This window comes from Protomyctophum bolini (genome assembly GCF_963924005.1).
Source record: "Protomyctophum bolini genome assembly, chromosome: 4".
NCBI lineage: Eukaryota > Metazoa > Chordata > Actinopteri > Myctophiformes > Myctophidae > Protomyctophum > Protomyctophum bolini.
Window position 1 is genome coordinate 9,938,104 of NC_137865.1, and position 24,955 is coordinate 9,963,058.

General features: G+C 42.4%; 3 protein-coding genes across 3 annotated transcripts in view; 1 reads left to right on the top strand and 2 right to left on the bottom strand.

Annotated features, from left to right (window-relative positions):
• Positions 1–3,510: 3,510 nt before the first annotated feature.
• On the bottom strand, positions 3,511–8,694 carry cdkn1bb (cyclin dependent kinase inhibitor 1Bb). The gene is made up of 3 exons (XM_080761515.1): positions 7,750–8,694; positions 7,068–7,194; positions 3,511–5,649 (listed from the first exon to the last, which is right to left on the bottom strand). The coding sequence occupies exons 1-2, from the start codon at positions 8,291–8,293 to the stop codon at positions 7,079–7,081; spliced, it is 660 nt and encodes a 219-aa protein (XP_080617641.1). The 5' UTR covers positions 8,294–8,694; the 3' UTR covers positions 3,511–5,649; positions 7,068–7,078.
• Positions 8,695–12,027: 3,333 nt separating this feature from the next.
• Positions 12,028–19,192, bottom strand: yars2 (tyrosyl-tRNA synthetase 2, mitochondrial). The gene is made up of 7 exons (XM_080761003.1): positions 18,951–19,192; positions 16,923–17,233; positions 16,388–16,639; positions 15,639–15,806; positions 14,135–14,290; positions 13,643–13,813; positions 12,028–12,599 (listed from the first exon to the last, which is right to left on the bottom strand). Exons 1-7 carry the CDS (start codon positions 19,185–19,187, stop codon positions 12,440–12,442), a joined length of 1,455 nt encoding a protein of 484 aa, XP_080617129.1. The 5' UTR covers positions 19,188–19,192; the 3' UTR covers positions 12,028–12,439.
• Positions 19,193–22,822: 3,630 nt separating this feature from the next.
• The window catches only part of pparab (peroxisome proliferator-activated receptor alpha b), a 58,517-nt gene continuing 56,384 nt past the window's right edge, over positions 22,823–24,955 (top strand). Inside the window, exon 1 of the mRNA XM_080761080.1 lies at positions 22,823–23,032. The gene's annotated coding sequence lies outside the window, so the exon portion shown is untranslated. The remainder of the gene's footprint in view (positions 23,033–24,955) is intronic.

Consider the following 24,955-nt stretch of genomic DNA (forward strand, 5'->3'; position numbering starts at 1 on the left):
AAGCCCCAGACACAACAGTGGCCGGCCCCGGGCCCCTCACAATGGCCGACCACACAAAGGCCCACATACTCGGACAATGCTCCGAGCTCTGAGTGGGGGTGGACAACTGAGCTGAGGTTACCCACCTGCACACTTCCACCCCCCCCCCTCCCCTCGCAACCCAACATCCAACCATGTACCCACTACCCACCCAGCCACCCTCAACCCTAAAGACGTTTTTCAGGTGTCTTCCTGTTATTAGGTTGACTGAGGAGGTACTTTGCATGGTGCGCACACACTCGCACACACACACACACACACACACACACACACACACACACACACACACACACACACACACACACACACACACACACACACACACACACACACACACACACAGCTATCGGACAGAAACCTCTTAACTTCATATTTTAACGCTTTGTGTTTTTCCGTAAATTATCGCCATACTTGATCATATACTAGGCCTACTAGCCTAGATCCAGCCCATAGACCCCACCCACTGCCCCTCTTGCAGGCAGCTTCAGTCTGATAAGCTGAAGCAGGCTATGACACTACAGCATCTCACACAAGTATCAAAGATTGCAGATCTACAAGCTCGAAATGCAATGCGAAGTGAATCGCTTTGACTTTGATCATGTGGATCTGCTACTTTTGCTATTTTTGAATATGAATCCTGAAAAGTAACAGCAAATATGAGGTTTCCACCCGACAGAGATGATACATAAAACTTTACAATTTAGATTCTAATATAGAGTTTTTTTTTATTCACAAATATATCTATTTGGCTACAACAACAATGTATTTTACTTTGGGGAATAAAATAGATGTTGAAAAAGGTGTTTATTTTGAGTGATATTGGTGTTTGTTGTTTAGGTAGTAGGAACCAATTGTAACAGGTACTGCGTGACACAGGATTCAGGAACCTGTTAATGGTTGCACCTTGACCTGGAGAGAAGGCACTTCCTCCAAATTATAGGTAAGACAATGATGTGTATTATTGTTTATTGCTGCTGCTGCTTCTGCCGCCGTGCAGAAATGGGGTGTTAAAATGTCTGTGTGTCGTGTGTCATTGACTGTCTAGCCTCTGTGATTTGCATAGGCCTATCTAATTGTGTTAAACCACGTTAAACTCACCAATAGTGCAGCTACAGTACACAGAAAGCTTGGATTAATTGCCCTCTTTCCCTCTGCAAAGTTTTCATTTCATGAAAGTCCACCGTAGACATGTTATGTTATGAGCTACTTTATGTCAAGAAATTCCGTCCAGGTAATTATTTTTCAGAGTGTGAGAGTTTGGAAGCGCTCATTTTCAATAATGCTGCCTCCTGCATTATGTGACACATTTAGAAACCAGTGGTACGCAGGGTAGAGTCCTCAAACTCTGCCCTGAACCCGACCAGGCCTGACCCGACATTTTAGGGCCGGGCCTCGGGCTCCATGAAAAAGAATATATATATATTGAATTTGTTTAGAATAATAAAAATAATAGTTCTGTTCTGTCTGTTTGTGTATTTATCTATTATGAAGATGGTGCTGAGTTGACTGGCATTTCATTTTTACTCTGTTCTCAAATTCTGCACAAACCCGACGTTTTAGGGCCGGGTCGGGCCTAAAATCTATGCCAATTAGTTAGGGCCCAGTTAGGGTTGGGACTTCATTTTCGGGCCCGATGAGAACTCTAACGCAGGGCCATTGAGTGATTTCCAACGAGGGAGCGCTTCCAAACTCTAATTCTCCATGCTGCTCAGTGTTTTGCCACTCAGTCTAGATGAGGAAAAGTGATGTATGTGCCACACTGGGCAAGACCTACGCTGTAGGGTGCAATGCATTGCTGGAATTTGATGGAAGTAGTGGGATTTTGGCGGAAGTACCACTCAAGGAAGCTTTACAAATCTGTTTACATTCTCCGTGTATGAAACAAGTGTTGTGATTGGTCGGAAAATATCGTATCCGGGGGGAATACATCTGACGGATGTTCCGGCCCGACACTTCCGGCTATATGCACTCTCTGGCTTAGGTTGTGACCACCAGGCTTTTCTCTTCGCAGATTAGTAAGGCTGGGGCCGAGGCTATGCATGTGCATACTCTCTATAGGAAAGGTTTATGTGCAGGGCAGGCCTCTTGAAGCCACAAGCGTGGGTTAGGACAGAGGTCTGCAATGCGTAATTTTTTGCTGTTGCCTGCAGTGATTCTCAAGGTGCGGTCCAGTAGTCCTTGAGGGGAGTTCCAGGGGGTCCCAGAAATATGTGTTAATGTAGCATCACAATCAGTTTAAACACTTTTAACCCTAATCCTATACATTGGCTGTTTCGGTTAATGTATATATATTTTTTTATATAGGCTACCGGTATATCTTTTTGAACAATTTTAACTACCGCACATGCATTTTGTATGGATGTCCCTGCCTGGCACAAAATATTTTCAGATGGGGGTCCGCGGCCAAATACATCGAATTTGGGGGTCCTTGACATGAAAAGGTTTGAGCACCAGTGAACTAAGTAGGCTATACATAAGGGAGAATGGCAGTACCATGAAAATGGAAAATACAGCTTCAGACAAAACAAGTTAAATGTTATGCGAGTAAGTTACTTACATAAATGAGTGTGTAATAAATGTGATAAATATAGTTACTTTAGTAGGCTATCACAAAATGTTATTCAAAAAGTGGCAGTGTCACTTATCACTCAGTAGTATAGCTTGCAGCCTTGCACCTCATTTCAAATCCACAAAAAATAACACCCTTTGCAAATAAATACATACGAAAATTAATAACTAAATACCAATGGTAAGAATAAACTTAAAATAAGTACCGGAATTAAACTATTACAACAATTTTCTTTTTTTTCTCTCGCTCTTATGAGCGCACACACACACGCACTCAACGCACGCACAATCATTCTCTCTCTCTCACACACACACACACACACACACACACACTCACACTGAGAGGGGGAGAGAGGGAGAGAGAGAGGAGAGAGGGGGGGGGCATTAGAGGCTACACAGATGGTTGTAAATTAAGTCATATTACATACCGTATAAACATTTTACCTCGCCGATGAGGAGAGCCTTGTTTCCCTGAAATCCATCCCCACGATAAGTCAACTTCAAACAGCACAGACACCCGAATATTACTGGCTGCAACAAGTGGTCTGCTTTCTGCAGTTTGAATGTGATTGGACAGCCCCAAACGTCAATCAACAGCCCGCTCAAAAATACTAGCCGTCTCATATTGGGAGTGATTTGAACCACAACGCCTGTGTGGCTGCCCAGCACACTGCACAAAACGGGTTCTGCATCTAGAAAATAACCCCTTTTGAATAGTAAACATAAGGATACAAAAATGGGTTTATTTTGTAGTCTTGTAAAGTCAATGAGATCTTATAAAATATATATAAATGTAGGCAAATGTCCCAATGTATAATGTAGGCTATATGGAACATAATCTTGCGACTATTGTGTGTGTAGTGTAACTAAGACATTATTGGTACCAAGTGAAAAACACACACATTCAGATTTCATTTTCTGTTTTAATTGATTGCAACATATTTTTTAACCACACATTACAAAAATGCACATCAAATATTTTACCAGGCTCAGTTTGCAACCTTATAAAAAAAAAGCCTACCAAAAAATATGCTTTTACAAAATAAGACAATTATAATAATGTAAATGCCACTTTGGATAACCGTAATCAAAAACCCATTTTTATTCTACATACAAAAAAAAAAGGTTGACATAAATAAGTTAGTATAATTTCTCAGTGTTTTTACAAAGTTATGTACATAGGTACATTTTTCAAAGATTTTTTACACAAATACACAGGCAACGGTGACTGCTTTTCGAGACAAGCATTTCCTTTCTCTCCTCTCTGGGTGTACATTGGTCTTTTTTTTAACATAACCCATAGAAGTCAGTTAGAAACCTCATATGTCCAAAAACTAAACTATAACTTTTCAGGATTCAATTTCAATAACAGCAAAAGTAGCAGATGGACAATCTCAAATCGCGTCGCTTAGCACCACGTTTCAAACTTGCAGATATGCTACTTTTGTGTGACGCTGTACGATCAAGTAGGGCATTATTGATTAATTTATGAAAAACAAAAAGTTAGAATATGGAGATATGAGATTTCTGCCCGAATGCCCCACAGCAACGATATGCAAATAGTCGGGAGGCTTATGGATGCAACTTTCACATCCTCAGCAGGCTAACAGCAGAAAAAAAGATGAACAAAAACAAAAAAAACAACTTAAATGAAATTGCTTTCTCTCTAGATATTATCACAAAGGAATACAATGTGAAGTCGATAAGGAGCAAGGTTGTTGCTGCACAGTAAAGTAAAACTCTGTGGTAATGTATGCATTTGTTTGAGGGGTGCAAATGGAACCCATGAAGGGACCCATAGTAATAGGGGTCCATTTTGGTTATATTAGCACCCCTCTCGAGTTAAATGAACATACAGAAACACATCCGTGAAGCAACCAGAACTGAAGCAACCATGTATTTGGTATTGTAAGGGACATTCACAAATAAAGTTTGAGGCAGCTAGCCCTCCCCCAACCCCTCTCTCTGCTAGAGGCATTAAGCATTTGCTAAACAATCAGGAGTTAGGGATATTTGGGGGTCATCACGTGTCTCTCTACCTGTGCAATCTGTACGGTCTTTGTCCTTCACTAATACGAGTACCTCACAACAACAACCCAAAGAGGAAATTATCACACACAGTCACAAGTGGCTGAGGGGAGGGGGAGGGGAGAATAAGGATTAATTGGCTGTCACATAATAAATATTGGTAGATTTTAATTAGAACCCCTCCCCTTCCAAAAACAGAAATGTATTAACGTTTACTGGTTTGATTCTTCCATATAGGGGGGGGGGGGAACAAACCTCACATAATAATAAACCCTCACTTCGTGATGACACAATCAACCCCAGAGAAAAATAATAATGATACAAACAGAAATTCGCTACATCTGTACCGTTCTTCACCGCAGAACTACAAGGAAGAAGACCCCGTGTAGATATACATTATTGTATAATGTTATGAAAACTGTAAGAGCCATATTCTTTTTTTTAATGTAACAAAAAACAGGACTAAGCCAAAATCACACTGCCTTTCAAAATAATACAAAAACATAATATTAATAAAATAATTAAAACAAAAACATGAACAGCATTTTGGAAAACATTTCTCAAACTACACTGCAATTCTTCAAGTCAAATCAAAATTCACACTTTTTTTTCTCTTACATAGAAAGGATTTGTTTTCAAATCAAAAGTTTTTTTTAATGTGCTACATATGGAGAGAAATAATATATATATAATATATTTATATATATGTACACAGGTAGTAAAAAAAAAATGAAAAAAAATGAGCAAAAAAGGAAATCAAACCTAATTGCACACTGCTACATGGACTGCTTTTAGAGGCAGTAACTTTTTGAGTGCCACAACTTTAGTGTTACTATTCAGTGCTTGAACAGCGTCTCCCCCCTGGAACCCAGGAAAGTTCTCCCCCTGTTACAGAGGAAAATGTCCCGTTACCGAGGAGAGTGTGATATGTTTCTGTTTGCTGTATAGTTCCTCTTCCAAGTCGGCCAACACTGACGTTTCCCCGAGACTTTGTGGGGAAAACATAATTCGGCTCTGCAAGAGAACAAATAAAAAAAGAAAGGTGTTATAGGCAGTCGGTCGGGACAAACGTTTGACTTTTAGACTTCTTTTGACCATGCAATGAAACAGTGGACAAGAATTGATTGAAGCTACTTTTGTATAGTTTTCTCTTCTCACAATAAAAATCCTCAGTTGTCAATATTATCCATTTGTAACTCAGCAAGGGTACGAATGTAATGTTAGTACTACATTTGAACCCTTGCAGAGTTAATTTAACTGTATTTTACTGTGTAGCCTGTAGTGTAGTCTTGACTGTCTAATCACACTAATGCCTATTATCATAGAATACAGTTTGTGGCAGATAGAGCAAACCCCCAGAATAGGATGATGTTTGTCAAACTTCAGCAAGATTTTTTCTGTGTATGTGCAACAAGCATACTTTTATTCCTGAACTAAACTTCTTTATTTAACAGGATTTTTTTTTTAGGTTGCAAGCAACTGTGGAGCCCTATTCAGTAGAGTAGAAACAGACATATGTGTATGTGCGTGCACTGCAAGAAGACCAGCCCCTCCTGCGTCGCGGGGTTGTGTGTGCATGCTAGAGGTCGTGTGTGAGCGAGCGAGCGTGCATGCAGAGAGAGAGAGAGAGAGAGAGCTAGTGGCTGGCTGTGTGTATGCACGCAGGGCAGAGGTTGTGTGTGCGTGCGTGCACACACGCAGCAGACAGACCAGCCCCTCAGTGGTTGCTGACGTGTTACTATAGTGTTGTTCAAGACTTGTATACAGTTTCGTCGGAAACTGCAGCCTCGCCGTGGCAGAGCTGCATGAGCAGTGAGCAGCGGTTGTAGTAAAAAAAATCGCATTATGAGCACACGCACTCTTTCTTAAGGGGGGTATATTAACTGGTTGGTTAAAAAAGAAGAAGAAAAAAAAACGCCTTTGTAAGAGTAGGCTTAGGAGTCAGAAGCTTTTCAATAGCGCATGCAAATCAACGCGACGGTTTGCAGTCAGAAGAAGGCGAGTCTGACATTTTGTGCAACAAAAACAGAGTAGACTAGTAGGTTTAGCCAGTACTATAAGCACATTCAAGCCTAGCTAATTCAAGCCGTGGCGTGCGTACATTCTGCGTTGCTCGCAAAGATCTGTGCAGTAGCCTGGTGTGTGAATGACTGTGCCGTCAGGTGGTAAATGAAGCTATATTCCGTACAAATGACATGACGTTCGGAGTTAAGACTAAAAACGGGACCTAGGCTGTTGATATCCTCAGGCTACTAGCTACTATTTGCGCTTGAAAATTATGTAATGTGACTGATGTGGAATTGTGTATGGACATTTATAAACATGTTTTGGGTGATGTAACAATAAATACAATAAATAAATACATAACTGCAGTATTTGTATGCATTATTTATTAAACAAAAAATATATAATAGAAGGAAAAAAAATCTTACCTTTCTGATCCTCACGTTTGCCGTTTTGGACTGGACTTTCTGGGCGTTAGTTCCGAAGAAAGTGTCATGTTTGGGCAACGAACTTCATCCGAACTAGTGTGTGATCTTTTAGTTTGGGCAGTAGATTCTGCAATAAAACAAAAAAGGGGGTCACGATTAGTCAAAACCAACCGATCTGGACGGTTGTTTTTTTTTTAAAACTCAGTCCTGCGAGTTGCAGATCAACTTCCATGAAATAACATGTTGGGTCACAGTCCGTTGATGGAAGACCAACAACACATTCCACCACTCGATACTCTTATTATGTGGCATACTGTTACAATGTGTCATCTCATCGGCTACTACGTTACAATCAGTCTATGCGTGGTGTGTGTGATTGGCTACTTAGTTACAAAATGTGAGGTTATGTTAAAATGTGCGATACTATGTTGCAATTAGATTTATGTTACAAAACACAGGCGTGATATTATGTTACAATACTAATGCCTGAATGCCATATTGTTATCGTGTTGCAATGCAATATAGGGTTACAATTTGTGATACTAATTTTGCAAATATGGGATACTGGTATTTTACAATATGTGCGCCGCTTTAAGTGAATCATCTCACTCAACACTTGCATATAAAAATGGATTGCGTTAAAAAAAAAAAAAAAAAAAAAGATTCTAAGTGTTGTCAGTACCGTGGCAGGCAGGTCTTTTCCTCTGCCCTCCTGTGCACTGCTCACTGCACTCCATGAGACCGTCAGCCCTCTCCGTGGTGGAGCCTCCAGTCCCCTGTCCCACCAGCACCACACAGTTATTATGATTCCCGTTTACATCCACATTGTTATTCCCAGCCGCAGTAGCGGCGGTGCACACAACGACTTGCTGCTTCTTGCCCCCGCCGGCGGCTGCTGCTCCTCCGGCGGCTGCGCCGCAGCCGGAGCCCCGGTGGTGGTTCTTGTGCGTTCGGCTGTAGAAATCGGGAATGTCCCTGCAGTCCACGATCTCCCAGTCGAAGCGTCCGGTGGCGAGCGGCGCGTGGTTCGCGAAGTCGAAGTTCCACTTGGCGGAGGCGGCCTCCTCCATGCCCTGCAAGTGTCCCTTTAAATCCCTCCTTAACTCTTCGTGATCCACGGAGCCGAACAGGTTCCTGCAAGCGGTCGGCTTGGGGTGATCCGACACCCGGGCTGCGTCCGTCCGCTCCAGCGTGGGACTCCCGTTCGAAAGGCGAACGTTGGACATTTTTTTTGTTTTACAAAAAATTCCAGTCCCCCTCCAAGAAATCAAAGATCGTCCGAGAAAACGCACAAAAACAAAACTCAACGCTGCGTATCCTATCCTCTCGTTTCGCTGCGTCTTCGGGCTCCACAACAAGCGTAAAACGACGGATCAACACAAATGCATGCATGCATTTGCACCGCGGCTCCAGATACGAAAAACAGCGGCTTGCAATGAAAGTAGTTCTCCACGGATCATCCAAAAACAAATGTGCTGCACGAACCCGAAGCCTTCTCTGTCAACTTTCGTCCCGTAGTAGTAAATGAAGAAGGGGGGAGAAATTGCAGACAAACCTTTTTTCAGTACCCAATATGGCGATTGAGAGATGTACTTGGGATTTCAGAGGGAGGCTGACTGGAGGAAAAATGATTGACACAGAAAGCTATTTAACACCAAGAAGGCCACTCATTGGTTAAAGGGCTTAGTGCCCGCCCCGTCTCTTAAGGTGATCTGGTTTCATTGTAGCCAACCATCATTAATGTATCCGGATTGAAACACATTTATATAGAAACACAAGTTGTGGTAAAATAAGCAACGTTTTTGTGGCCGTTCTCACATTCACAGTACAATTATCAGTGGTTACTTTGTATCAGTTTGTAACTCAGTGAGTGGACAAATGTAAATGAGTTGTCTACTCACCGACACAGGCTACATTGTTGATGGTCACCCATTGTGATTGTACATGTATAATAGCAAATGTATGATGTATCCTCATCACAGATCAAATTATTATCCAACTGGCCTTTCCCCCTTCTTTTTTCATCTGAATAAATAATTGTTCCAACCACCAAGCTATAGACAAGTGGAACATAAACACAAAATAAAAAACATACTTTGCTCTCAAAACAAAGCTTTACATAAATGTATGCACAATATTTCAACTGATTTACATACGTATTTCAAGGGTACAGAAAGGGGTTGTTAAAAAATAAATGCCACCTTAAAAGTTTTGACAACTTGTGAATAACACAAGATAACCTCTAAGGTGTGGGCCTTCTACTTGAGTAGATACAGTACACTTGGTCAAAAATATTCAGCTCGGGTGAAAAATTACAATAAATTTACATTTAGTCAAATATATGTCTATCAAGGACTTGGTATTTCCACCCATTGTGTAGAGCAAGCAGACAAGAAGAGAGAGAGAGAGAGAGAGAGAGTGGTAAGTCAAGGTCACTTCATAGTCAACACACCCCACTTTTTACACCCCCCCTGGCAGCAGAAAAAAAAAGAAAAAGAAAACAATTTTATATATATATATATATATATATATATATATATGGCCTCTGGCAGGCCTGTGCAAATAAATAAATAGGCTACCTAAACACTACACCTAAAACCCTGCAACTTTCTCAGATAAACGTCAGAAATCCAATTCCCCCCATTTCTGCAGAGCAATTAAAATCCTTTATGAAAATACAACCCACAGGACATTACTTTATGTTATTGCCTTCTCTGATGCAATAAGTTTCAAACTTTCCACCTCTGAGGGAAAACACCACCGGTTTTGAAACAAATGTTGGCTTTTTCTGCCCCTTCAACATCTAGGAAATCCCTTTTCATTACAACTAATCCATTACCTGCTAACCAAAACAATCACATAGTTTATTTTTAATCCAAGCGATTACTTATCCATAGCGAGGGTCACAGGCACATACATGCTGTAGTAGGCAGTAGGCAGTGACACCTTCTGCTCCACCTTAATGACTGGGATAAGACTGCCCCCTAGTGTTCAATTTAATAAGAGCATCTAGACAGCGTTTCTCCAACTTTCTCATGTCAAGGATCCCCAGTTTGGAATGCAGTAATGCACTAGGCCAGACCCCCATTTGATATTTGATTATTTATTACTTATCTCTGGGACCTCAACCTACACTTAATTTAACTCTAACTCTTAAATATATTCAATATTACACAGCCATAGATCACTCTTATGCCCTCCTGTGTCTGCGATTTTGGGTCAGCTATTGTCCTCTAGTTTCATATCCATTTGAAAGTTCTGTCACAGTGTATTTATCTAGACTTTTTACACAATACAAGCTTCACACATTGCAGGACTGAACTGAACGCATGAAAACGTCCTCCAGTGAGACTGACAGGTGCTGGGTAATTAATGACACCTGTTGTTGATTGTGTGCACTGTGCACCATACCCATGTTCTCACTGGAGGACGTTTGTTATGTTAAAGAGTCCTGCAATGAATCTTTTTGGTCCCCGTTGTGTGCAGAGAATGTGGAAAAAGTGTCAATATTTCACTATACTCTATGTTGTATACTATACGTTTTCTGCCAGAAGTTTCAAATGGATATGAAAATAATGACAAATGACCTCAAGTAGCAGCGATGAATTATTGGGTGAGTACACACTGCGCTACAACTTGCCACAATGCCTCACCAACACAGGAAAGGCTGGCCAACATTGAAGCTGCGAGACTTAGTGGTAAAAGCTGGAACTGCAGGCAGGCCCCTGCATTTAGCACGAGGAAACCCTGCACAGCTGGAGTTTAACATTGAGCACTTCCACATACAAATGCGGAAGTAGACCGCTCTTCCGGGTAATTCAAAAGCAAAGACCTGGTTAGCACACTGCTCCGGTTTTACTTTATACTGATGTAAAGAAGCCTTTTTTTCTGGTTTTATCCTCGTAGCAGTTTTTGTATTGACCTATTTTCAAATGTCAATCAAGCTTGTTTGTTAAATGTAGGCTATACAATTGTATGTACATATGCGGTAGATTATATTAATGTCTGTAGTTATTAATGCCTGTATAGTTATTTGTACATAGCCTACTTTATCCGCGGGATTCAGCGTTTTAGCCAAAGCGATAATTTAAGCATAATAACAATACAATTTGAAAATGTATAGATGTCTCTTAAACAAATGGAAGCCAGTGGCAGGCTTTTTCCAATTGCGGTCCTTTTCATAATTCAGTGTTTTAGGCAAAGCGATGCAGGCTTAATTATTATATTATGCTCATTCCATACCAAAACTCTGTTGCGTGTGCGCGAGTGTGATTCTGATCCGTCATCTCTGCGTGTGTTGACACTAAACACACACGCAGAAGAACTGGGAGGCGCTGCCCGGAGCAGTGTGTTAACCAGGTCTTCGCGATTCCAAACGCCACTGAGCAACTTCCATTCAAATGAATAGCAGGGGGCGGGGCAATCCGCCCTCTATCCTTTATAACTATGACCCAGGAGGGCATTGGAGTGATCTATGGCTGTGTATCTGGTATACATGACATCAATGTATGTAATATCACAGCCATGGGTTAAAATGGGTTAGGGTTAAAATTGATCCAAATGTTTAAATTGTACACTGTTGTTACTGTAGTTACTGACCTGTAAGGATTTATTTGGTTCCTAATTATCTATCCTTCTTAGCTGGGGGACCCCATCCCCATGGAAACCCCTGAAGGACTGCTGGGGTCCCCGGAACCCACTTTGAGAACCACTGGCCTAGAGGTTTTGGTCTGCTGTTGCATTATGGCCTAAAAAACCCACAGAAAGTAGTACAAAGCCTTAAAGTGGCAATCCACAACCCTCCCATTGTCTGTCAGGTGGAAACCATAACTGTTACTTTTCACGATTCAAATTCCAAAGTAGAAAAAGTAGCAGATCTACAAACTTGTGGATTTGCTACTTTTGATGCATTTGCGTGACTCTGTAGTAGGGCATGGATTTACGAAAAATCAAAAAAAGGTAGAGATCAGCAACGATATTCTTTAATACTATACCTTTTTAGAGGACTGTCACATCTGTATATCCATACATATATACAACCTCTACAATACAAGTCCCACATCCATCCAGTCATGTCTACTGACGACAGTATTTCCAAAGCATTCTTCAAGGTGCCCACAAAGAGAAGTCCAATGCTTGTTGTGGGTAGAAGGGCGCTGTGCTCAGCAATAGGACAATATTATTTAAAAAAAGAAACGTTTACGTGGGCACTTCAAAATAGACGTTCAAAGAAATTACTGGAGCACTCAACTGAGTCTGAAACGTATGAAACTGTTTGAGGTTTTGAGGAAGGAGCTTCCGGACGTTTGTTGTCATCATAGGTCCATTACGGAGAAAGAAAACCAAACTGTGGCAGCGTTGATCGGGTCATTTCAGAGCTGAAGCCACTTGATTATGTAAAAGTTCTTCTTGCCCACCCTGAGAAGAGAGAGTCCGTTTGATAGGATGTGGATCTTTGGGACCAGCACCTGTTCGGGCTTGTCGGTGCGACTGTGGTTGATCCACACGGCTCCATCTGACACCATGCGATACCTGTCAACACAGAGAAACCACATTATCTCCCTATTTTGGACATTTAAAAACCATTTAAAAAGATTTCCAAAATAGCAGACCTACAAGCTTTCAAATGCGAAGCGTGACGTCGCAAGGCAGCTTTGTTGCGACACTTGTAGATCACTACTACTTAATTATTTTACATTTTTATTTATGGAATTTCTTAGCTTTGTTTGTTTGGTACATCAGTCGTGACCCATGGTCCATGGTCCATGACCCACAAATGGGTCCCGAGTCTCCCGACCCACTGTTTGGGTATCTTTGTTTCTCATTTGATCCAATCACGTGTGCCTGTATGCGCTATATTCAGCACTCATTGGTCAACAAATTACATTTACTGTAAAGGTAGTTTAAATTATATTTCCTGATTAAAACAAAAATTATATATTTGATAGTAATTATTGGTAGACTAGAGTATGTTCAATAGCATGGGTCTCCCTGTTTCTTCAGCTCTTTATAACAGAAGTCAGGAGAAAGAACCCATTTATTAGATTACATTTTATAGTGTTTTAAAAAAAGAAATCAGCTAATTGTTGTTTCATCACTTTTCACTTGTTATCCTGCAACATGAGAACAAACACTCCATACAAAATGGTTACCATCACAACATAGAGCTATTTTAACACTTATTTTAACAAGAATATATCACTTACAGCACCTTTAACCCATTACGTTTTTCAGAAAACCATGGTTCTCTAAAGTATACAGATATACAAGCTCACTTCCTGCCATGCTGCGAGCTTGTACATCTGCTATTTTTGAACATTTTGAAAATTCTTGAAAGTGGTATTTTTTTCCAACACAAATCTTCTCTTCTGGGGGTCCTTGGCACAAATATAAAATTAATATGGAGGGATCCACGGCCAAATACAGATTTGCATTTGTAGAATCGGCCTCGGGTCTTAACCCATTTTGGGCGGGTGTTTTAAACATCGTTATTTTTTAATTTTGATGTCAGGCCTAAATGGGTTAATGGGTCAAGGGCATAGGGGTGATTTATTAAGGGGGACGTGTGTCCCTACCCTCTGGGTCCGTCAGGGATGGCGTTGATGGCGCGGCAGGCGTCCAGCACGGTGGTGCCCGGCTCCAGCCACGTCTCGTGGAAGGGAGCCTCTCTGAAGAGCTCCCGGAGCTCTTCGTCACTCATCTGCTCCAGAGCCTCCACGCTGCCGTTGTACAGAGCGTTGGTGCATCTGTAAGGGAGACGAGAGGGTCCTCGGTTACATTGGGGCCAGTCTAGACAACTTTCTGTCGCTAAAATAATTGCGATTAGTGATTTAATTGCGTTTCTGTCGTTGGAACATTATGAATACAAATTTAAATTAAATAACTATACTTATAAAATAAATAAACATGAATAGTGAAAATAACAGATCTAGAAGTTCAAAACTAATTTCCACATTTTTTTTTAAGTTTGATTATGAATATTCTTCAACATGGAAATGATTATGACGATTCGTCGCTTTGTGTCTTTTGTAGCTGCCCGTGTGAACGCAGCAGTACTTCGTGCTGACCTCTTGGCGCTCTCCAGCCCTTCCTTGCCGTGCACCAGCTTGGTGACCTCAGCAGCCAGGCGTTTATGGGCCAGACGCTTGGCGGGATCTTCCCTCTGCTGCTCCATCACTCTCTCCACCTCCGCCAGAGGCAGGAAGGTAAACAACTTCAGGTACCTACATGTATGACCATAACACATCACAAACGCCATAAGTCAGTGGTTCTCAAAGGAACCAAATAAGTGTCTACTGGGTTATATTTGGTTCCTATTAGTGGACGATGCACTGGGACGCCCCTCAAGGACCCCTGGGTTTCCCCAAACGGCACGCTGAGAATCTCTTGTATAGCTGATCCACACATCACATTAGAAAGTAGACTAAGGTCACATTCACACTAGCATGCTTTACTGCGACTAAAACGAATCCTGCATTGTCGGAAAGTGCGCTTCGTTTGGCAGGTGTGAAGGCTCAATGGAATCCTAATGCGCACCAAAGAACTGCATTCTACTCCGCCCAAAAGAACGGGCATTTCACTTCGCTTTAAAACGCAGCAGGATCACCGCAGGTGTGAATGCAATCGCATTAAACATAGGGAGTGAATGTAGGCCTACCATTGTGGGATGATGAAGTCGGTATTTGGCACACGAGAAGGAAGGAGAAGGCATTATTACGCAGCGACGCGTAAATATGTCCCGTGGACACACATGGTCTAATGAAGAGATAGAAGCCCTTATTGCAATAAGGCCAGACCATCATAGGCTTATATCAAATATGCTGAAGGTTACACACACGAACAATGCAGTGTACAGGATATATAGCAAGATAATGGAGGCGATTAGGTTCCATCCAACATTTGCACAATGGTGCAGGTTGCATAAAGTGTTTGCGCTCGTAGTACAGACCTGGACCGGGAATCCTGATCTGGAGTCAGATAAAAGTGTGTTTGTGTATGGCTTTAGTAGGCTAGCCACTACTTTATAAAACAAGTTGGTAAAGTTGTAGACATCCGTTATTACGCACACACACTGACACACACACACACACACACACACACACACACACACACACACACACACACACACACACACACACACACACACACACACACACACACACACGTTACCATAACTTTACGTCCTGAAGTCCTAACGATTACTCAAAGTATGTATTTTTTTAACACATATTTTACTGTGTAGTTTATGAATTGAACACATTGATAAAGGTCCCTGCTAAAATTATGCAACTTCTTCTTCCATTTGCATAGTCTACCGAATTAGAGGTGTGAATGTGACCTTAGAGTAGAGACTATATACCGTTCAGCGTCATATTGATGTAGGGCTAGCCATGAGCTAGCGTCTAGCTCAGGGCTCATTCATTACATAAGCCTTATTTAAAAAATAGTGAAAATAGCCAATGTGCTATTTCTTTTATATTATTATATTTCTGACATTTAAATTGTTTTATATATAAAAAAATAAAAAAAGAGGGATATTTACTTTGTTGTATCAAGTGTATCATCACCTACCCCTCGATGTTGCCATCAGGCAGCCTGAGGAAGAACTGGTAGAGTTCAAATGGAGTGGTCCGGTCTCTGTTGAGCCACACAGCGTTGCCTGCAGTCTTTCCCAGCTTGTCCCCGCTGGTGCTGGTCACCAGAGGCAGCGTCAGCCCATACACCTCCTCACCATTCACTCTATAAGAGAGGGGGGATTATTGTCACTTTCTGATGGAAAGGAGCTAGACTTTATTTCCCACCGATAGGAGTAATTCACTGACGCTGTTTTCCCTTTGCTCAGACGTTTTGGCCATGGACACTGAAAATATTGTGCCAGGGGGCTCCATACAAGATTTGAGTTGGGTTTAAAAAATATATTTTTAAAGACTTTGATAGATAGCAGATCTACAAGCTTTTAAATTCATATAACAAATCAATTAACCACTTAAGCCTTATTTTATACATATTTACACAACTGTGTGCAAAGGTGAAAATAGCTCAAATATAATATGTACAAGGCAGCTCACTAAGCTTCACGACACAGCACATTGTGAGCTCGGATATTTTCTATATCGATGATCAATTATTTATTCATTTTAAATAAACAATCAAATCTATTAGTTCAATTAACTATTTGTCGATGTCAGGTGGAAACAAAACTGTTACTTTTCAGGATACATGAAAGGATATACTAATAAAAACAGATCTACACGCTCGATCAAGTAGGGCATTATATTACGAAAAGGCACCAAATTGCAACCCCTGCCTAGGACATTTACCTGTGAATGAATTCATGGCCAGACATCAGGTTGCCTAGTTGGTCGGTGCCACCCAGCTGGATTTTACAGCCGTACACCTGGTTGAGGTGGTGGAAGTCATACGCCTGGAAGCACTGGTAGGTGAACTCTGCCAGACTCATCCCGTCAGAGCCCTTCAGCCTGGACTGAACACTGTGTCTGCTGAGCATGGTCCCCATCCTGAAGTGTCTGCCGGCCTCCGACAGGAAGGACACCACGTTCCACTCCTTGTACCTGTGTAGAGAGGCATGTCACAAATGTGAAAGCAATTTATTTGAGCAGGGCGATATCACAATCATTATTTTCAGAAATGGCGTAATTAGCCGTTAGTTGAAAACCACTGAGATGGGAGATGACTGATTTATCCTGTTGTGCCTTGATCAAGTCCATGCACAACAGGTGCGCAGCCACACCCAGCTCTGAGTCCAGTTCTAGTATGACTCAGGCCAGGTGTGACTGCTTAAATCAGTCATCCTCCATCTTACACACTGCTCTATAGTTAGTTGTGTGCTTGTACCAGCTGAGGTTGTTGACCACCGTGACGGTGCCCAGTGTTCTGCTGCCGTCATGGCGGTGGAACAGCAGCTCGTGGTTGGTGAAGACCCTCTGGATGCTCTCCCTGATGCCGTCGGTGTTCTCCCGCACAAGCTCCGGGGACAGCCGCTCCCTCTCGCTGCTCTTCCCGCTGGGGTCCCCGATCTGGGCCGTGGCCCCGCCCAGCACAGCCAGGACGTGGTGCCCCGCGCTGCGGAAGTGCAGCAGGCCGATGAGGGCCAGCAGGTTGCCCACATGCAGGCTGTCCGCCGTGGGGTCGAAGCCGCAGTACACCTGTATGGATGGGTGGTGGTACGTATGCTCAGGTAAATGCTCCAGGATTCAAAAGTACATCGTTGCTGTCGGATAGAAACCTCTTATTCTTGGTGACGTAACTATGGTACGTTTCAAGGTTGGTAAAAGGTCAATAACGGGTCTGAAGGATTTAGAACAGCAGTTGTATTAGACATTAGGTAGTAGCACTCAAAGTAGAGAGGATTTAGACCAGCCGTTGTACCAGGCAGTAGACACTACCGGACACTGTACTTCAAAGTAGCTTTTATATAGGGACTCTATAAGGACTCAGTGCAGCAGTCGTACCCAGACAGACAGCAGAGAGCTTTGAGCCTCTAGAACTCAGAGCAGCAGTCGTACCCAGACAGACAGCAGAAAGCTTTGAGCCTCTAGAACTCAGAGCAGCAGTCGTACCCAGACAGACAGCAGAGAGCTCTGGGACTCAGACCAGCAGTCGTACCCAGACAGACAGCAGAGAACTCTAGGACTCAGAGCAGTAGTCGTTTTCACTACCCCGTTTCGCACCAGTGAAGGGTGGGAGGGCTAGCCCACACCGGCCCGCAGCAGTCAGCACACACAGAAGTCAAGGCAGACGGCTGTGTTGAACGTGAAGCACAACGGAGCTGCGCTTATGAAACACTACAAATAAAAACTTTGGCGAGAACAGAAGCCCAACGCGAGAATAAAGGAAACATTCAGTCCAAATGTCCAGTTTGCTAATTCACAACTACTACTAGTACTTGGTGTTGAAACTTTGCATTTCTCGTAAATGTAGCTATGTGGGGATTATCAGACGAGGTTGAACCTTACATAGGCTATACTAAATTATAGCCTACTAAATTGGTCAATATAAGTAAAATAATATAGCCTTTCCATAGGAGTATCCTTGATTCCCTTTTTATTTTTCCAAGAAGAATACAGCCAGTAGGCCTATAGCATATTTGAATGTATAACTAAAACATTATAACTCATAACATCAGAGAATGTTTTTATAAAATCATAAAAATGATATATGGTCTAATCTAATGGAATAAATGATCAAATGCAGGAGTTTTCACGACTCATCTAACTGTAAGGTCCGTGACCTTGACCCCCGCCCCTCCCACCCCTCACTGGTGCGAAACGGGGTCTCATGTACCCAGACAGAGAGCTCTATAGGGACTCAGAGCAGCAGTTTTACAAGTTACCCAGACAGTATTTTAGCATCTTTTTAATTTGTATTACATCTTAGATTAACAGTGTTTTATTTACCACAATATCAGGTTTGTTTTGAAGCGGTGATGCCAGTGAGCGCACCTCATGGCGTGTTCTGCTTGCGCACAAGTAGGCCACGTGACATTACTTGTGTGCAAGGCGCAAGTTGGCATCTCCACAGTGCATTCCAAATTGTATAAGTTATTACATTGTATTAACATACACTGACACTAGCATACAGATTAGACTAAATTATTTCATTTTTTAATCATAAAAAAAAGAAAAGTGCCGCTTTATGTACAGTACAATTCAGTCTCATTATATATAGTGAGGCTCATTTTATTAAAATAATAAAATAATCTATTTTTTTCCCTCCTGGGGGTCCCTGGCACAAAATATTTTAGATGGGGGCCCGCAACAAAATACATATCAATGGGTCCACCGTCCTTGACATGAAAATGCTTCTTCAAAAACCAGTGCAATACTGCAGTAAATAATATGATGTACTGTGTTCACCACTGACCGTCTGAGAGCCAGACTCCAACAAGCGGGGCAGATGGTCTTGTCCTGCGTTTTCAGGGAAAGAGTCTTTGATGATGCCTCGTCTGTGCAGAGAGGACAGCAGGCCGCTGCGGACGGCGGCGGAGCAGTGCAGTTTGGATGTGAAATGTAAACAACGAGGACGACATGTTGTGTTCTTCAGGAGGACAAATGATGACGGTCCATGCCGCCATACAGAAGCGCGGCAGCCCTGTACCATGGAGGCCGCCATGTTGGACAGTGTGACAACACACCAGAGGGAGGAGCTGCAGTGCAGCGGTGCTGCAGTTTTAGAGCGCCCTCTATTTGACTATCTTCTTTTCTTGAGAATCCTGCTTGCATTGCATCATCTCAAGCTTAAATCACTACACTACTCTTTATATTATAGGGCTTGAAGTTGACTGGATGCTTGTCACGATGACGATGCCATGCAGTCGTCTATGGTCTGTAAACTTTCACATGACGCTGACAGTCATGATAGTCATGTTTCAGGGCTAGTTAGCTCTGATCCATAAATGCTGGGCTATGGACCAGAGCTAGGGGCTAGTAAACTCTCTATTATACCTGATAGCCTACCTGATGTCAAAAGTCAAAACTATAGGCCTATGTCTCGCCTACATCTGTCTCCATATATGGAGCTCAGTCAGCCTGGGTCAAATATGGAGGAACTAAACTAGGAAGATTATGCTATGGAGATATAGTGAGAGCCTCCCTTCGTTAGGCCTACTATGTTTCCATCATGAATTGAGTACAATTAAAAGGACCCCAATGGAAACAAGCCATAGGCTTTCTTGGGTTTAAAATACTACGACTGTAGGCTGTCAGAATCGATAAAATGCATATAGCTGCGAGAGTCTAATATTAGTGACTAGAGTTAGAGTTACTCTAGTATCAAACTGTAGGCTACTTTCCTGTTTTTCTGCAAACTTCTAATAATGTATTCAAAAAATGTTGTTAAAACGTTTTAAATGTATTTCAAAATTGCAGGCCTACAAGCTCACAAACAATGCCATTTCTTTTTAGGATATAATATGAACCATTTGGTCCTGGGAGGGACCCCACTTTCAGAACCACTGCACTGATCTTGGACTGTCTTCTTTCTTTTCTTTTCTTTATGTAAAAAAGCATCTTTGGGTATCTAGAATTCTTTCTAACATAACATTTGACATTGACTTTCTTTTTGATTGATTGAAATATGTATTAACAGTTTGCAGAATTACAGTACATTTCAGGCACAAACTCAAAGAATGTTAACTGTGAGTGGACGACCCAGTAAAGCATTACACTTGTTTACAAGAGGGTCCACCTTTTAGAGACATACAAATAGAAGCTATAGTTAATAGTAATTATATAGGCCTATAGACTATTGTTATTATCCTTTATAATGGGCATTTTCTTATCGTGCAGACAAATATTTCTTACCCGCTTTGGTTATATAGGCTACTATTTAACTCAAATACCTACTTTATTTATAACGTTCTCTCGAGTCTCCAGGTCTGAGTGAGAGTGCCATACAACTCTACACAGTTTGGCCTACAGTACAAAGTGCAAGTTTGCCTAAACACCAGCAGAGGGCAGCCCTGCATCAGTTTCATTGTCAGGGTTGTGGTTAATATCATGTGCTGTAGAACAAGGTTTCCCAGCATTTCAGGCTGCGACTGCCCCAAATAATCATATTTTGAACATGGGGACATTTCAGACATAATTCATTCATTTATAATTCGGTTGCGAGCTTGTACATCGGCAATTCGCTATTCACACAATGTTTTCCTCTTACATAATATTTGATTGAAAATTTGGTATTAAAAAGTCCTTAAATTGTAACTTTAGAAATGTGCGTTAACATTAAGCAGCGGCGGTGGTGGCTCAGGGGTAGAGTGACCAGATGGTAACCGCAAGGTTGCCAGTTCAAACCCGGCCTCCCCCAGAGTTAGTGTCGAAGTGTCCTTGAGCAAGACGCTGAACCCCTAATTGCTCCTGATGTGCTGGTTGGTGCCTTTCATGGTGTCCGCTGTCATCAGTGTGTGAATGTGTGTGAATGGCTGAATGTATAATGCACAATCTATGTAAAGCGCCTTGGATAAAGGCGCTATATAAATGCACCATCCATTTACCAAGCACAATAAGCTAATCATCTGGGGTGGGACAGTGGGACCCCAAAGTTCAGTCCAAATAAAAGCCTGGGTACCGAGGCTATTAAGTACCAGTTATTACCATAGTCATTAACTATCGTCAGTGAACATGTATATATTTTTCTTCACACTTGCTTTCTATTTAATATATTGGATTGATTTAACACTTTAACAACTCTATACTTTGGAAACTTGACCTTTGGTCCTGTTCTTGGTCTGCTCTTTCTCCCACTACACCAAAGTGCATAATTTTGACTGAGGAACTTTCACTTGTGGTTGAGTAATACATGACCAGGAGTATAGGCTGCCTATACTTTGGGTCTTTGACTCATACGTACAGGCCAGGGGTGATAAGTGTACTTTATCCAGACTCAGTACAGGGACAGGGGACAGGTCACAGCATGGGGTCAGGGACAGGTCAGGCGAGTAGAGATGATGCAAGTGGAGGAGAGATATTGCAACTGGGTTTGTTGCACACTCAGCACTTGGCCAGAGTTGGACAAACAGATGCTGCCGGTTTATTGCAACAATTTGACTGGAAGCCCTGGCCAATTGGCCGCTGTGTCACCAAAGAAAGAGATAGATTAATGGCTTCTCCAGCTGCCATGACCTGACTTCATTCTTCTCAACAAGACTTCTAACTTTCTGCTGAATGGGCAGAAATTAAATATCATGGGTCAACAACATAACAGACCAGACCACAAACTTCTGTCTTTTTTCCTCTCCAGTGTGGCAAAATTGTTGTTCCATGACATAGCAGGCCAAATATGAATAGCATCAGTATGAATATATATCTATATATACACACACACACACACACACACACACACACACACACACACACACACACACACACACACACACACACACACACACACACACACACACAGTTCCGTTCACACGATTGATTGATTGATTGATTGATTGAACATTTTATTTCACAGTAGGCCTATGCGGAATGGGTACATTTCAAACAGAAAAAAATAACTGTTACTTTGTGGACGAACCATTAAGCACTAAGACTTGTTTAGAATTAACATCAGAACATTTAAAGACATAGGCCTACAAACATAAAAAGAACATAACATAAGAAAAACAGAAAATCATCATATAATGAAAGTAAAAAAGGGACGGACACGCGCACGCGCACGCGCACGCACACACACACACACACACACACGCACACACACACACACACACACAGACACACACACACACACACACACACACACACACACACACACACACACACACACACACACACACACGTTAGAATGAAGCGCTGCGCTGCGCTCACTCTCCCTATTGGCTGAAACCATAGGTGTGTCAGTCAGGGGGCGTACGCGCTCTTCTCTTCGGCCATGGGTCTAAATGAAATGGACCCGTCCGTCCCTGTATGAGTCTAGGTATAACTAATCATGAGTGGTGGTCAATTTGGTCCCATGTGTGTATGTCAGTGTCACTCTCAATGATAATTTTACAGTGTCTATTTGGGGGGGGGGGGGGGGTCCCGGAGATTAAATAAATAAATAATGCGGCAAAATAAAAGGGGAAGGAAAATAATCATATCATGTGTGTGTGTGTGTGTGTGTGTGTGTGTGTGTGTGGGAATCAATCAATCAGTGAAGATGCGGTCATTTCCTGTGGGGGCGGGGCGTGCGGCAGTGGGTGGGTGTATGGGTGTATTATGGTGGCGGGTATGTGGGTGGTGGAGGAGGGGGGTTGTGTTTCTGACAGCAGCCAGGCAGCCAGCAAACAAGGACACTGTGCGGGTCGTGGTCGCTTGGTTTGGGGACTTTATTTTCTCCCTCTCCTCCTCTCCGCTCTGTGTCTCTCCTCCGCCCCGGACCCCGGATCTCCTGCCCCATGCAGCACTGACACACACCGAGATTCACGACGAGCATGACGGCTTCGCATCGGGCTGAACACCGTGGTAAGGTATGGATGGATCCTATAGAAATGCTCAATTTCTTACCAGTAGTAACAGCAGCAGCAGCAGCATGCTGTTGCATCCACATATAGGAGGCTGTTTCGGTATTGCATAGGAAATGGAATCGTAGTAAGTCAGGCTAAGTCATGGAATCCCACATGGAATCTTATCTTTGAAATGCACACTGACGGCTGACCGACCGGTGAATAAATGTAACACAGTTTTAACTGTGCACATGCATTTCCTTTTTATTTTACAACGTGTCCCATGGTCTCCCATTATATACCCACAAGTTCAATGCAACAATATCGGTCATTATACTGGGTCCAGGAATACGTCCTCCTACAATTCTATTCCTATTGTTATTGTATGTGGGGCTTGTGTGCTGATAATCTGATTTCCTTTCCAAGCACGCCTGCGCGTGGCTGGCTGCTTGCATATCGATGTGCTTGTGCTACAGTGCATTGTGATGTAAGCTGCCTCATTTATTTACCAGGCCCAGGGCTCAGTGCAATGGCTGGTCATTTTGATGGTTTGATGATCATTCCAGCTCCTTTTGAAATGTAGAGACTATAGGTTGCTATTCTATGCGAGGAAGCTGCATGTTGTTTTTGCTCAACTTAAAACGGTTCCCTTTATGGTGGGCTTCAACAGGAATTCATGTTGCACTGTAGTGAGAGTCAGTGCCCCCCGTGTAATGTGTGTGTGCTGCAAGAATGTGTCAGTTATGTTACTGTGTGGAGAGAGGGAGAGAGAGAGACTTTCAGTCAGGTGTAGACTATGTCCATCTGTGGTTCAAAGTATGCCAGGGGAATGTTGACCACTCAAAACACCACTTGGTATACTGGACCTGAGTTGCCCTCTGTCTGTGCTTGCCTTGGACCACTTTTTTCTTTGCTAAAAATAGCCAGAACTTAAAGCTCTTGTGAGCTTGTAGATCTGCTATGTTTGGTGAATGTCCGCCCCATGATCCCAAGAATATGTATGCTGGGTGGGATTCAAGTGGTCAACCACTTAAACCTCAGCACCTGTATTCAACGTTCAAGGTTTCTTTATTTTGTCTCCCAAGGGAGAAATTTGTCTTTGACCCCGAGGGAAGCTTTCGCTGGGAAATGACGATGGACAGATGGACAAACTTTCCCCACAATAACAGAAAATTCACTAGTATAGAGCCCTGAGGGACTCCAACCATTAACCGAAGTGGTTAATGTCTGTATTCTTCTTCTTGAAAAGGTGGATGGGTGGTGGGACATACAGTATTAGAGGCAGGTGGCTGTGTGCGGACGATCTGTTAATTAAAAGTAGCCCTCAATGCTACAGTATATAACAATGGTCTCTCTCTCTCTCTCTCTCTCTCTCTCTCTCAAACCATGTGACTGACTGAGAGGAACCTGTCCATACAGTCTTAACAAAAAGTTTATTGTATGCAAATTGCATAACAATGATTGCAACAGGTTGTTGCATGCAAAATAATCAATTTTCGGCACCAGATACTTTGATTAAATCATCTGAAGATGCTGGGTGGCAGTTAATGTTGTTGAATTTTGTTAACTAACTCCCTACCTACTTGATCATACTACAGCATCACACAAAAGCATCAAAAGTAGCAGATCCACAAGCTTGAAACCAGGCGTGAATTTACATCATGCTTTGAGTTTGAGCTTGTAGATCTGCTGTTTTTGAATTTGAATCCCTGAAACTAAAAGCATCTTGTTTTGGACATAATGAGGTTTCCACCTGACGGAGACGATATATTGGGCAAATCGGCCACTTATATAATCTTACCTACCAGGGCCTGTTTTGTAATTACACACTTTGTCTTTTGTGTGTGAAATTTGACCCACAACCGAACCTACCTTACCTGTCCTACTCCCCCCGTTCCGTCTATGAAGGAATGCTGCTTCTCCTTTTCACACTTGGCACTGC

Bases quoted from the DNA above. Each gene is read 5' to 3' on its own strand.
- cdkn1bb (XM_080761515.1), bottom strand. From the start codon at position 8,293: ATGTCCAACGTTCGCCTTTCGAACGGGAGTCCCACGCTGGAGCGGACG. The intron at 7,195-7,749 runs GTACTGACAACA...GTTTTATTGCAG, and splicing joins GAAAAGACCTGCCTGCCACG to AATCTACTGCCCAAACTAAA.
- yars2 (XM_080761003.1), bottom strand. From the start codon at position 19,187: ATGGTACAGGGCTGCCGCGCTTCTGTATGGCGGCATGGACCGTCATCA. The intron at 15,807-16,387 runs GTAAATGTCCTA...CCTCTCTTATAG, and splicing joins GGCCATGAATTCATTCACAG to AGTGAATGGTGAGGAGGTGT. The intron at 13,814-14,134 runs GTCAGCACGAAG...TCTCCCTTACAG, and splicing joins GGGCTGGAGAGCGCCAAGAG to ATGCACCAACGCTCTGTACA.